Here is a 14,724-nt window from a genome sequence, read left to right on the forward strand (position 1 = left end):
TTCTATGTGTTATATAAGACTTGTATATGTAATTATAAATCAGAGGACAAAACACTTGGAAAATTTTATGAAAAAAGTTATGGCAAAAAAGAAAAAAAAAATCAATACAATTTTTAAGTTGACATTTAAAGATAAGGTTTGTCTCCAATATGAAATCTTTGAACTGTTATTAGATTGCCTCAAAATTTTTTACCAAGGTGATCTTACCAAAGACACTATATCCAATAAAAAATCCACCAGTAAGCAGAAATTGGTCAGCTGTAACTCAGATGAATCACTACTATCTCCAGGCCCAATGTGAAGTCGGGCGTGCAGTGTTCTCCTAAAAGGACAAAATTCACTTTATCAAGTATACTGTCATGTGAAATGAATACAGATTGTCTTTATGATGAGGGTCAAGTCAACATTGGGAAACACACAGTAATGTTCTTGTGATAGAGCACATTTCCTTTTCCCCCAGGACACTACAGTACTTTGTGGAAAATTCCCACAGCAAGATTCACAGGTTTAACCTCTCCTTGTAATTCCCATCCTGTATTTCCAAGTGTTCTGGATGGATCACATTTTTGGGGACTTATTTCCTATTGCTCCCACAACAGGTATTATCTCCTAGTTAAAATGGATTATTTGCTACTTGATTTCTAACCTCAGGGCCTTTGTTTATACCAACTTGTCCTCCTAGATTGCCACCCTTCCCCAACCTCATTCTCTCATATACAGAATGCATCCATCCTTCAAGGTGTGATATCAAATGTTACCTCCTCAGGAAGCCTCTTCTGATCCAAGTAGTAGAGATCATTACTCCAACATTCACATCAAATCACATTAATCTTATATGACCATACACTGCCCTACACTCTGAAGACACAAAGTTAAGAATATGGTACTGTTTCTAACCAGCAAGAAATATAAGCATATAGACATATAAATGTAACAGTGTGACAGTACAGGAAACGTTGATTCTGATGGGAGATTTAAGGGAGTCATGGAAGGCTACTGAATGGTGGGTGACCTCTGTATGGGACTTTAGCAGATAGGCAAAGGGGAAGAATATTTTAGAAGAAATAGCACAAGTGAAGGCTCAGCAGTATGAAAGTTAATGTGTGTTCAGGAAAGAGTCCAGGTTAGTTAAAGAAGGGTGGATATGTGTGTTTGTGAATATAGAAATGAAGGCCAGGTGGCAAAAGTCACTCCTAATTCCTCAACATTCCTACCACATTTAAATCTATACTAAGACATTGGTAACTTTCAATTTAATACTAGGGAATACACATGTGCATGTCTTACTTGTTTCTACTACAATGTCTTCGAAGACTGGGACCATCTAAATGCCCAGCATAGTGCTTTTCAGTTGGGTGTCAATATTTGCTGAATGAATAAGCAAGCAACTCTCTAAGTCATTAAATGCACAATGAAAGTACCACATCATAATTTACATTTTTAAAAGATTTCTAATCCCAAGATTGTACATGCTTACTTTTTAACTATATGCGCCTGAGGCTTGAGACGTTAATCTAGTTTTGAGAGGATTTGGCTAGAATCTGGCAGATTCTACTCAGGTTCACTAGTATTCTTGGGTTTTCAGAGTATTTTTTAAGTTTTATGTCCTAAGGGGTGGAGGGCTTTTATCACTCAATAGTGACAATATGGCTTGGCCTATGGCTTGAAAAACACAAGTATGACACCAAGGAATTTTTCATTATTCAAAGTGGGAATCATTTTGGGAATATGGCTGAGGAAGCCGCCATGAATTTGCTATTTTCTCTACAACAAAGAAAAACTGGGTTAGTAAAGATTGGAGAGGAAAAGTCTTTCATCTATGCTAGTGACTGAGTAACTCATCTCTAAACTCCTTTTCAATTTTAAGAGTATATGATCAATAATCTATATTCTAGAATGACAGGGTAGAGCCAGGTTATGGCTATTAAACAATTAACGGTTGTCAGTAGTAAGAGTAGAATGTATAAATGAACATTCTTTTCACAGACTTAAGAACTTAAAAAAAACAAAGAAAAGTTGGCTTTGAATGCTATTAATTTAAAATGAATGAAACAGTTTAACATACCTACAACATTCTTCAAACCAACGTGCAACATAATCCCACATATAATAAGGCTCAAAGGAATTAAAGAGAAGGTTGGCAGTTTTAATCAGCTCAGCTGTTTTCTTATTTTCCCTTAATTTACTAAAAAAGGAAAAGAAAAACAGAAACTAATAAATATTAACATTTATTTTTTCAAATTTAAATTTGAGTGCAGTGTTGTTAGGGTAGTACCTATTCCTAGGCAGTTGACAGAAAACTTCCTGGTGAGAAAATTGGAACAGATAATTTTTATGTACTGCCACTCTCCTATTACTTTATGTGTAGTTATTTTTCTGAATTTGCGTTTTCATAACTCAAATGATGATCAAGATAAAAAATTAGCCTTGCATAAGAAAAAAACAGTTGTGCTTCCAGCAAAAGAACTGGAAGTTATTTTTGAACTACTCTGAGTGCCTGTTAATTTGGCATTAAATTATTTTGTTTCCCGTAGCACATATAAACTAAGTAGTGATTTGATTTTGACAGCCTTGATTCTAAAATAATTTTGTCTGCTTTCCTGTGCTGTTCAGGATTTGCTTAAAAAGGTTAAGTTTATGTTGGAGAGTTTCAATCTAATTATTATTCTTAGCTTGAAAAAATAGCACAAGCAAAAAGAACTAATACTGTATATAGCCATGATTACTGAAGTCCCATGAGGGAAAATAACTTTGTTATTTCAAGTGGAAATCCTTTAGCCTATTAATTACCCACCAACCTACCATCTCCTACCACCATCCTTACAATGAAAACAATTGCTTTTATATATAATGGGGTACTGTCAATGCATCTAACAAGTTGCAGCGCAAAAGACCAATTAAATTATCAGGCAGAGTACAGAATGAAATAGAGTATCAGGTTAGCCCATATTAACTTCTCAAACAAAAATTACAGGGTTATCATATTTATCAGAAATCAAAAACTGCCTTAAAATGTTTTAGTACATAAAAGTATGTTTTAGGAAGGTCCAAGTTATCTCCCAAGTCTCATCAAGGAGACACTAGTGAAATGCAGATCATATAAAAGAAAATTGTAGTCTTGGAACCTCTGCCATACTATAATAGATGAGACTGGAAAAGTGGTAGCCTGCTTAAAGTAGAGAAGAAATGAAAAACTAAGACTTTGTCAACATGTAGCTATTACTAACCTGAAGAACAGGATATGCTAATTTTATATAACTTATCCCAGGCATTTAAAAAAAAATGTTTATATATATATACAAAGTGGGAATCATTTTGGGAATATAGCTGAGGAAGCCGCCATGAATTTGCTATTTTCTCTACAACAAAGAAAAACTGGGTTACTAAAGATTGGAGAGGAAAAATCTTTCATCTATGCTAGTGACTGAGTAACTCATCTCTAAACTCCTTTTCAATTTTAAGAGTATATGATCAATAATCTATATTCTAGAATGACAGGGTAGAGCCAGGTTATGGCTATTAAACAATTAACGGTTGTCAGTAGTAAGAGTAGAATGTATAAATGAACATTCTTTTCACAGACTTAAGAACTTAAAAAAAATCAAAGAAAAGTTTGTTTTTCTTTGTTAGGGTTAGGGTTATACGTATATCTGAAAGAACAAATAACCATAACTTGAAAAAAAAGTCTTTAAAGAACACCCAATGCCCTTTAATTCCTTAACTCTGTATTCAAGTCTTTTTCTGATCTCCTGAATATGTCAAGTCACCAAGTCACCAAGAGCCACTACCTCTTACACACAACAGGCCTAGTTACCGAGTAAGGTACAACTTCTTAACTGACATGTAGCAGTTAATGTCTTGTGAGTTTGGTTAAGTGTGAATAAGTTCCCTGGAATCTATATTTTCACATTAGCTGCTAAAACTTAGTTTTCTAAATTGGTGAGATTGAGAACTAACCCCGGAATGTGGTGGTTCTACTACATAGCAGTCATGCAGTAAATGCCTGTTTGAAAGATCAATGAAATTAATTATGAGAGTTCATATTACTAACATACAGTGATATTTTAAATCAAATTTACTCATTTGGAATACAAATTTCACAGAGTAGTGTACACTTTATAAATATTAATAAATGAGGACATCTTTATGTCATGCTTAATATTTTGGTCAATCCACCTGCTTAATTGAGCATGATCCTTGCTGAAGGGTTGTTCCATCTGAAGATCCAATACTGCTTTGCACTGAGAATATAATGTTCTAAACACTTCAATTAGGACATCTTCTAGAATTACAGGTCCTAAAATTAATATACACATTAAAAACAATAATTAATCAGCATCGGCAAATCCTGATTATCTGAAAACTGGCCCAGTCAAAGGATGCTTTAAAACAAGTATTTTTATAAATAGTTTTTTTCAGAAGCTAAACTTCACATTTTGAGAAGCTAAGAGTAAAATAGTAAACAACCGAACAAATGTTTATTTAACTATAGGTTGACATAACAAATTACAGAATCAGGGAAATTGGTTTTGCCAATTAATAGCTCTATTACCTTAGACAAGCTATTTAACTGCTTGGAGCTTTAGTTTCTCATCTGGAATGAGGATAATAATATCAAGCTTACAGGACTGTTGTAAGCGTTAGGAATAATATTTGTATGGGTAGCACAGTTCCCAGGATATACTGAGCATTCAGTAAATGACAGTAATATTACTACTACTGCTAATTAAGTCCTTGAATGCTGTGAACTATAAAGAGAGTCATGATATATCATAAATGTTTTAATTTCAGTAACTTAATCAGGATTAAGAAGAGCTTAGGTAGCACCTTTAAATGACTCCTCCACGCATACATAGTACAAAGTAGATATATGATAACATACCAGTTGGAAGTACACCTGTATCTTCTTAACATTCTAGAGTGAATGTTAGGTAAGAAATTGAGAATGTGTATTTAAGGTCCACCTCAAAATACAGCAATTTTTCTAAGTAATAGCTTTGCCTTATTTTTGTTATGAAACAATACAAAACCACGTGACCTTATGCCCTAGGACAGCATACATTACCTAGCTCAGGCTTGTCCAGTAAACTGATTAAAATACGAAAAGGTTTTAGATCCTGCATTAAAGTGCTCTCTTCTCCAAATCCATTCACTTGTAAGATCCCTACCATTGCCTTTAAAAAAGAAAAAAGTACACTAGTCATTTAATTAAACAGATTCAAAGATTTTTGTAAAGAAAAATATTTTTTAAATACAATCATATGTAATGGAGAGTTACTTCCCCAATTATTTTTCTGAAGCTTTTTCAATAAAGTTGGCTTTTTCCCTCAGATGGGGGAAAAATGTTAACGTATTTGTTTGTCTTAAGAGAAGTGCTTACATTTTCTCTAGAAAAAAGTGGAAAGTTACAGAAAATCTAGAAAAATAAATACATGAGTTATTTGTTTGCTGAAAAGATAAAAATATTTCTATTTAAGATCATCAACATGCCCCAAACTATGCCACATTACATGGCAATATCTGCCAGTATATAATTATTTTCCCATTGGTGACTCAAAACCAACTATATATTCTTATAATTTCATTCACTTTTAAAAATGCATCAGATACCATGTATTTTCTTAGTTTATTCTGAGATATCCTAAGTATAATTGAAGTAAAAATAATATGAAATAAACCTATGGATCATTTTAACATTTCCATTACAATAGTTTTGCCACACATTTAGATTCCTGCTGCAACCTAAATTTCCCTGGGGCTTCTGAGGAAATAACACAGGCCCTGGCCCATTTTTGAAAAAGCTCCAACTTTCATAGGGCACACAGGTGAGATGCTGCAACTATGTTTTAATAAAGTCATGAAAACAAACTAAAAAAAAATTATCTATAAAAATAAATATTTATCTATATATTTATCTAAATAGCTATAAAAATTAATATTTATCTATAAAAAATTATATCTGAACTTACACAGAAATGAGTCTAGCTTATGGTTACTTATTCATTTTAAAGTAATCATTTGCTTGTTATAGTCATTCTTAGGAAGTTTGTGACTCTTGTCTCCACCCCTTCAACTGTGAATTAATTCAATTAAGGCAGGACCTTGTCTTATACTTGTTGAGTAACTCTAGAGGTCAGGGAATAACCAAAACATAAAATGAAAACATTCATTACCTGAACCAACAATTCTTTTGAAAAGGTAGTGAAATAATAGGTGGCATGTTCCTCAGGGTTACTGTGCCTTGTGCTTCTGGGTCCTATGATAGCACCGTTGTTATCAAAACCTCCATGGAAGTAAATTGCAAAATAAATTAAAATGAAATTCTCAAAACTGTTGTTCACTAACACCAAACTGCAAATATCTCAAAAACAGCTCTAAATACTTACCAATTAGTAGCCCAATCAATGTCAGCAAGAGAGATCATTTTAGATAGTTTAATAAAGGGAAACCAATTCAATACATAAGTGAGTATCATAGTATTCTTCCAGAATTATCCTGTATTTTTATTTCCTAAAATTTAGTGAAGACTCAGAAAATCCAAATTAAGTGATGTTCTCTTACTCCACATAGTAAGGAGTTGTGAAGAAAGGCTAAATACAAAAAGTACGGGAGAACAAAGTGTACACAATGTTGTACTGCCTGAGTGACAGACTGGTACCATGTGTGGGACAGTAGTATTAGTCCTGATTGCTTTGATGGCTTCAAACTTTTAGGAATTATGACATTATTTTGATTCTTAATTTATACTTCTTTATCTACATACTTATAGTATAACGACCTCAATTTATAAGAGCAAAAAAATCTTGTCAAAGGGAACATGACCTATGCATTAAAATGGCCTCTTCAACTAAGAAGCTTTTGAAATTTCTTCATACAATACACAACTAATATTGTTTTCATTTTTATTGTCCATTTAAGCAAACTTTCAGTTTCTTCATTTAGGACATACACACAACTTGATAATATTGAGGTATAGCAAATGTCCCTCCATCTTTTCCCAGGTAAGACCACACACATCAAACACCTACCAAGAAGCCAAGCATAAAGTCTTCGGTTCAGGGACATATCCCTCCTGAGTACTACATGAAGGGCTGCTGACAAGATCCTGATCATATCTGGCCGAGTCGCCTGAAAAAGTTAGGAATGTGGTTGTATTTAATCACATTCAAAAATATATTTTCTTAAAAAAGAATACCTTATAATACATTCAGAACTTTAGGGCTTAGTCATGTACTTTCACATAACAGTATCTCATTTGATCTTTCAAATCCAGGAATTATTACTTCCAATTTACAGATTAGTAAACAATACGATAGGTAACACTGCTATTTAGTTGCACAGCTGAAACTGTAACTGAATTATTTTAATCTCTGGTTTAAAGTTCTTTATCCTATCCAATATTAGCAAAATCTGACGCAAAACAAAGAAAATAAATAGAGCACTATAGGACACAAGAAAAATCATATGCCTTTAGTCTTCCACATTCATAGTGTTGTCAACTGACTACAGTTCTTTAGAAGTTCACTATCTTCATCAATTTTGTCTTTTATTTCCTTTTCTAAAATATTTATCTCATAGTGTTTCAAACATATACAAAAACACAAAAAAACAATATAGTGAGCACTTTTATCACTCAGCTTTAAATCTTAAACTTTTTTACATTTTACTTCAGATCTTTTAAAGAGAAACAATTCATTTGTTCTTTACTTCTTTCCTAACAGCATTAAGTAGATGTTTAAAAAATGACTTACTAAAGGAGATCTGGTTTCATAAGGTAAAAGAGGTAAAGTTAAAAAAAGATAAAAGGCAGCTAATAAAGTTGCTATTAATTTTAAGCATATTATGGATCACTTTAGAATAGAATCTTGGGAGTCTGAACATTAGAAAGTAAAGCGGAAATCAACTATTCTAACAACCACTCTAGAATAAAAGACCAGAACTACACAGGGCCTAAGTATTTAGCTAAATTCAAATGCCTGGTTAGTGTCCTAACTGGTTAGATAACTGACCTCTAGTTAATCAAGCTGGTGAAGTTTTTACTACACCATGCTTCTTGACAGTATTAGAAAGGGATTTATCTAGGTTGTTTCAAAAGAATCTTACAAAAATAACTGAGATGTTACAGAACACAGATCATCAATAGTTGACAAATTATAGTCACTCATCTAAATACAGATGTCTTCCATTAATCTAAGCAATTCTCAAAGTTTGGTCCCCAGACTCCTGGGGATCTCTAAGACCCTTTCAGGAGCTCCAAAAGGTAAAAACTATATTCACAGCCATACCAAGATGTTATTTTCCTGTTTTGCTGTGTTGACATTTGCTCTGATCATGTGAAATTGGGTAAAACTGCTGGCATCTCAGCAAGAAAAGTAGTAGTAGAGCAGTGACATCCACTGTACATGTAGTCACTGTATTTTTTTACTGTTATGTACTTGCAGTAGAATCAAAAAACACACAAGGAAAAAAAGTCAGTTTCACTTAAGAATGTTGATGAAACAGCAAAAATTTTATTAAATATTGCTCCTTTAGTACATGTCTTTTAATATTCTGCTATGAAATGGGGAGAACACATAAAGCACTACTGAGGTATATTGAAATATGATACATGTTTCAAGGAAAAGGACTTGTGTTGACTGTGAATTGTGAGCTTTTTCACAGAATACCACCCTGGTCTGAAAAAATGACTGCAAAAACTATGATTATTCAGGGTTGGAAACTTGGCATTTCCTCAAAAATAGATAGAATCTGTCACTTCAAGAAAAACAATATTCATCATTGCAAATAAAATTTAAGCTTCCAAAAGAAAATCAGAATTTTGGAAAATTTGTTTTTGGCTTGAAATTGTGTTGTGCTGAATTAAACTGAATTGGCTTGAAGGCTTCCAAATACCTAAAAAAACTTTACTGATGAGATCAGTGATGACAGTAATGAATGGGAGTTTGTTATTGTATAATGAAATATGTCAACATTTGGAAGACCTGCATTATTCAGTAAAACAGTATTTTCCAAAAAACCAATCATGATGTTACAAAAGAATGTACGGGTAATAGAGCCATTCAAAGTGCAAGACAGACCAGTGGATTTTAATGAAACAGAAAATGAAAAGCCCATTGATATGATTTTAGATTCTTTGTTGCAACTAGTTTTTTAAAACCACAGCTTGTCAGAGTCCAGAGTGCTAAGCATTACAAAACAAATAATAAGTTTTGGAGAGGCTGTGGAGAAAAAGGAACCCTTATATACTGTTGGTGGCAACACAGATTGGTGCAGCCACTATGAAAGGCAGTGTGGAGGTTCCTCAAAAAATTAAGAATAGAATTACCATATGACCCAGCAATCCCTGCCCTGGGTATCTACCCCAAAAATCTGAAAACATTTATCTGTAAAGATATATGTGCTCTGGTGTTCATTGCAGCTTTATTTACGGTGGCCAAGACATGGAAACCCAAGTGTCCTTCGATAGATGAATGGATAAAGAAGTTGTGGTATACTATTGGTACACAATGGAATACTTTTTGGCAGTAAGAAAAGATTAAATAGTGCCATTAGCAACAACATGGATGGATCTTAAGATTATGCTAAGCGAAATAAATGACACAGAATGGATGGATCTTGAGGTTATTATGCTAAGGTGAAAAAGTCAGACAGGAAAAGTTGAGAACTACATGATTTCACTGATATGTGGGATATAAAACTGAAAGCAACAAAGGAACAAAGACAAAGAAACAAAAACTCAGACACAGACAATAACTTAGTGGTTACCAGAGTGTAAGGGGGGAGGTAGATGAGGGTAAACGGGGTCAAATATATGGTGATGGAAGGAGAAATGACTCTGGGTGGTGATCATACAATGTGATATATAGATGATATATTACAGAATTATACACTTGAAACCTATGTAATTATACTAACCATTGTCTCCCCAATAAATTTCAATTAAAAAAGAGAAGTACTAGAGTATGTCACAGTGACTAAACATTTGGCTTTCAAATTCAGCCAATTCTGCTAAGGGTCTAACAGGCCCAATTCACCAAACCAAGAAAGATAACATCAGGACAGAGATAAAACTGGGTAAAGGCCTGGATTTCAGAGTCTTGGCTCAGACATATCTAGCAATGAGTACCTCCTACTTTTTTATAGGTTAGGACTTTTTTTAAAGGCATGAAATAATCAATTTCAATTTCCATGTTCTTATCCAAATCAACAGATCTTTTTTCTTCATAATATTCACAAATTCTACTCCTTAAAAAGGAACTTATTTTCTATGTACTGGTTTGTAAAACAAAAGAATCCAACTTAAATCAAAAAATAACTACACATGATGAATCTATGATTTTCCAAAGAATGCCTTATATTAATATCAGCATTTATGGTTTTTTTTCTTTGTTTTGTTTTTAATTTATTGGGGTGAAAATTGTTAGTAAAATTACATAGATTTCAGGTGTACAATTCTGTATTACATCATCTATAAATCCCATTGTGTGTTCACCACCCAGAGTCAGTTCTCCTTCCATCACCATATAATTGATCCCCCTTACCCTCACCTCCCACCCCCCACTGTTTTGTGGACCATTTGTTTTTTTGTGTGGCAGTTTTTAAGTTATTAGTTTTTAAAATCAGTACTTTTTAATGGAAATAACTTGACCAAATATCTGTCACAGAATTTTGAGACCCATTAAAACAAAGTTTAACGAGGAAAAAAACAAACAAACGCATTTACGTTTTACCTGACTCATATGGAATGGAAAACAGAAGAGTATGAGGTCCAGCGTGCTTCTCTGTACAAGTACACTTGAGTCCTGCACTGAAGTACTTACTGCTTCTACCTGAAATAAGAAAGGCTTTAATATTTATTGTTTATTACACTGGGAGATATTTACCATGAAATTGTAACAACTCTTCATTTTCTGCCATAAATAAAAATATGCTTCTGAGCATTTTATCAATAATTAACTGTATATTATTTTGAATAGGTAAATGTAATGCGATGGTTCAAAAATTAAGGAGTAGAAAATAATGTCTCCCAACCACCCAATTTCCTTTTTGCAAGTAACCAATGTTACTAGTGAATATTTTCTGTAAATATAAGTAAATAAAAACACACATGTACGTATCCCAAACTCTGCCTTTTTCATTTAAAAATAGATTTTGGAGATCTTTCCTAATCACTACATAAAGAGCTTTTTTTAAGGCCACTATTTCACAGATAAACCCTAATTTTTTTTAACTAGGCTACTAATGATGGACATTTATACTGTTTGAAAACACTTACTATTACAAATAATGCTGCAATACACTTACATAATGCACAAATACATCTGTAGAATAAATCCCTCAAAGTAGAATTGCCACGTCTTAGGGTATATACAATTGCAATTTATATAGTGTAATGCTTTCTATTAAGGTTATATTTATATTCCTACCAGCTATGTGTGATCATTTGTTTTTCCATGTTTACCCATGTATTTTTAATTTCTGCCAATTTGATATATAAAAACTGGTATCTTGGTGTACTTTACATTTTTATTTCTCTTATAAGTAATGTTGAGTACCATTTCATGTTTGAATTATTTTTATTTATTTTAGGTCAATTATCTGTTCAAACCACTTTTTCGACCTGATTGCTAATATTGTTTATTTGTAGTAGCACTTTGAATATTAAGATTAGTCCTTTAATTGTAATGTGTTGTAAATAGTTTTCCAATTATGGCATTTACCTTTTAAAGAAATTTTAAAAATGACTTGTTTAAAACTTCCATTAAGTCATTAAAAGAAAACATAACAAACGATACATTTAAAGATCTGCATAAAAATGGTATAGCCATTTTGGAAAATAATTTGGCAGTTTCTTATAAACTTGAATAAACATTAGAAGAAAATGTAGCAGTAAATCTTTGTGATCTTGGATTAGACACAATTTCTTCAATATTATCTAACACCAAAAGCACAATGGCAAAACAGAAAACAAATTAATTGGACTTGATCAAATTAAAACTTTCATGCTTTCAAGGACACAATCAAGAAAGTGAGAAGACAATTCACAGAATGGGGGGAAATATTTTCAAATCATATACATATAAGAATTTAATATCTAAAATATATAAAGAACTCCTACAACTCAACAACAAATAAAGAAATAACCCCATTTAAATAGCAGGCAAAGACTTTGAATAGACATTTCTCCAAAGAAAATATAAAAGTGGCCACAAGAAAATATGCTCAACATTATTAGTCATTAGAGAAATGCAAATCAAAACCACAATGAGATAATACTTCATATCCCCCTAAGATGGCTATAATAAAAAAGATAGACAATAACAAGTATTGGTAAGATGTGGAGAAAAGTAACCTCTCATATATTACTGGTAGATATGTAAATTGGTGCAGTCACTTTGGAAAAGTTTGCCTGTTCCTCAAAAAGTTAAACACAGATTTATCATATGATGCAGCAATTCCACTATTAGGTATATAATCAAAAGAAATGAAAACATATGTTTACATAAAAACTTATACACACACAAATGTTCATAGAGTATAATTCATAACAAACAAAAAGTATAAGTAATCCAAAGGTCCATCAACTGATGAATGCATAAACAAAATTTTCGTATATCCATACAATGGAATATTATTTGGCCATAAAAAGGAGTGATGTTTTGATATTAATACATGTTTCAATATGGACGTAGCTTGAAAAATTATGGTAAGTAAATGAAGTCATCATAAAAGATTACAGATTGCATAATTCTATTTATATGTAATACCCAGTATGGGCAAATTTATAAAAACAGAGAATAGATTAGTGGTTCCCAAGGGCAGGTGTAAAGGGGAAATGTGGTATGATTAATGTGTAGGGGTTTTCTTTTTAGGGTTGAAGAAAATATTCTGAAATTAGATAGTGATGACAGTTGTACATCTTTCTGAATATACTAAAACCACTGTATTGTACAATTTATAGGGGTAAATTTTATGGTATGTGAATTATATCTCAATAAAGATATAATTTTAAAAAACTCAAAAATACATTTACCATATTAACCAGGAATTCCGTTTCTAGGTATTTTCCCAAGAAATAAACACATTTGTCTACACAAACAACTCTATGCAAATGTTTTTAGTAGCTTTTTTCATAATTGCCCAAAATCAAAGACAACTTAATCATCCATTAATCAGTGAATGAATAAATTGTGGTACATTCATACAATACTATGCAGCAAGATAAAGGAACAAACTACTGATATATACAAAAACGGGTGAATTTCAAATTTGTTATACAAAGTGAAAAAAAAACAGAATTAACATTCTGGGAAAAGTACAACTAAGGAAACAAAAATATAGGGGAAGGGGAGTGACTATAAAGGGGAACAAAAGAACTTTTGGGGATGATGTGAATGTTCTGTATCTTGAATGTAGTATTGGTCATGTGACTATGCACCTGTCAAAATTTATAAAACTGCCCGTCAGATGAGTTAATTAAAGTGTTTTCTTGAAACTAAGACCTAACTGGAGAATCAGCTCTAACACATCTTTTAGGGCAAAAATTAATATAAGACCCGGTATTATATTATATATTATATTATATTATATTATATTATACCCGGTCTTATAGTAAAATAAGACTGGGTCTTATATTAAGTTTTGCTCCAAAAGACACATTAGAGCTGACTGTCTGGCTAGGTCTTATTTTCAGGGAAACAACGGTAGTTATACTTGAATAAATATAACCCAAAATTTGCACAAACATCTCAGTCATTTCATAATGATATGGGGAAATAGTATAGGATGACTAATCAAAAAAATTTTTAAACTTTTCAAAATGACCCTTGAGGGTTTGTTTTCTACTCCTTGCTCATTTTAAGAGAACAGCATTGTACAGAGATAAAAGGTTGCCTCCTGTTCCTAATCTTCAAATTAAAAAGTGTAAGTAATCACTGTGAATTTTACCATACTTTTCCCTGTCTGCTTTAGTACTACATCTTCTTACACAAATCCCACACAGAATATGGTTATCAGTTTTGTCTAAAACCTGTCTTTCTTATAAAGAAAGCTATGATCAAAGAGAAGGTCCACTTCAGAATCATATAATGAATGTGGCTATGGTCTGATCAGTTAGCAAGACGGTAACAAAAAACATTTATTTGCTTGAATAAAAGATACCATAAATACTTTTCCATCAATTAAAATTGAAGCTTTTAAAAAAATAATTACTGATTATTTTGGTCTTTAAGTTCTCCTAATGAAAAATGTAAGTTCCAAGAAAACAGAGCTTTGTTTGTTGCAATATTCTCAGTATCTGTTTGAAACAATGTGCCTGGCTCTAAAGAGATCATTCATTAAATGAGCAATCATTTGTAGACCTACCATTAGCTCAATATCACTACCGATTATATAAAGTTGATCTTCCATGGAAAGCTTCCTGTTCAAATGGGCAAGAACATACGTGATTCCAGGTAAACGCACAGCAGGACTGGTAAGAAGACTACCCCAGAGGGCACTGTAGAATGCAGACTGGTCCACTGCAGCAGCAACCTTTTCCAACAATGTGTTTGTTCTGAGGTACAAAATAAAGTGATTTAAGAAGGGAAACATTAAAAATAAATTATTAAAAATAAATCATTATTCTTTGGCAGAATGTTTAAAAGCATCCACGCGATAGTTATATGTTCCACCCTAGAGACAACTGTGATAGACTGAAAGAAGCATACACTGTAGAAATCAGAA

General features: G+C 32.5%; 1 protein-coding gene across 13 annotated transcripts in view; it reads right to left on the reverse strand.

The window, feature by feature from the left end:
- The window catches only part of DOP1A (DOP1 leucine zipper like protein A), an 86,646-nt gene that overhangs the window by 43,690 nt on the left and 28,232 nt on the right, over positions 1-14,724 (reverse strand). For 7 of the 13 annotated variants that reach the window (XM_088795587.1, XM_088795591.1, XM_088795588.1 and 4 more), the window contains 8 exons: positions 14,361-14,554; positions 10,731-10,825; positions 7,029-7,128; positions 6,174-6,283; positions 5,066-5,174; positions 4,177-4,297; positions 2,066-2,185; positions 208-322 (listed from right to left, as the gene is read on the reverse strand). In XM_088795587.1, the coding sequence (XP_088651713.1) occupies positions 208-322; positions 2,066-2,185; positions 4,177-4,297; positions 5,066-5,174; positions 6,174-6,283; positions 7,029-7,128; positions 10,731-10,825; positions 14,361-14,554 (964 nt within the window). Of the gene's footprint in view, positions 1-207; positions 323-2,065; positions 2,186-4,176; positions 4,298-5,065; positions 5,175-6,173; positions 6,284-7,028; positions 7,129-10,730; positions 10,830-14,360; positions 14,555-14,724 lie in introns of all 13 variants that reach the window. The other 6 variants (XM_074333237.2, XM_074333233.2, XM_074333230.2 and 3 more) reach the window with 3 other exon arrangements.

Source organism: Rhinolophus sinicus, chromosome 2 (genome assembly GCF_057876585.1).
Source record: "Rhinolophus sinicus isolate RSI-liver-muscle chromosome 2, RSI-T2T, whole genome shotgun sequence".
Taxonomy (NCBI): Eukaryota; Metazoa; Chordata; class Mammalia; order Chiroptera; family Rhinolophidae; genus Rhinolophus; species Rhinolophus sinicus.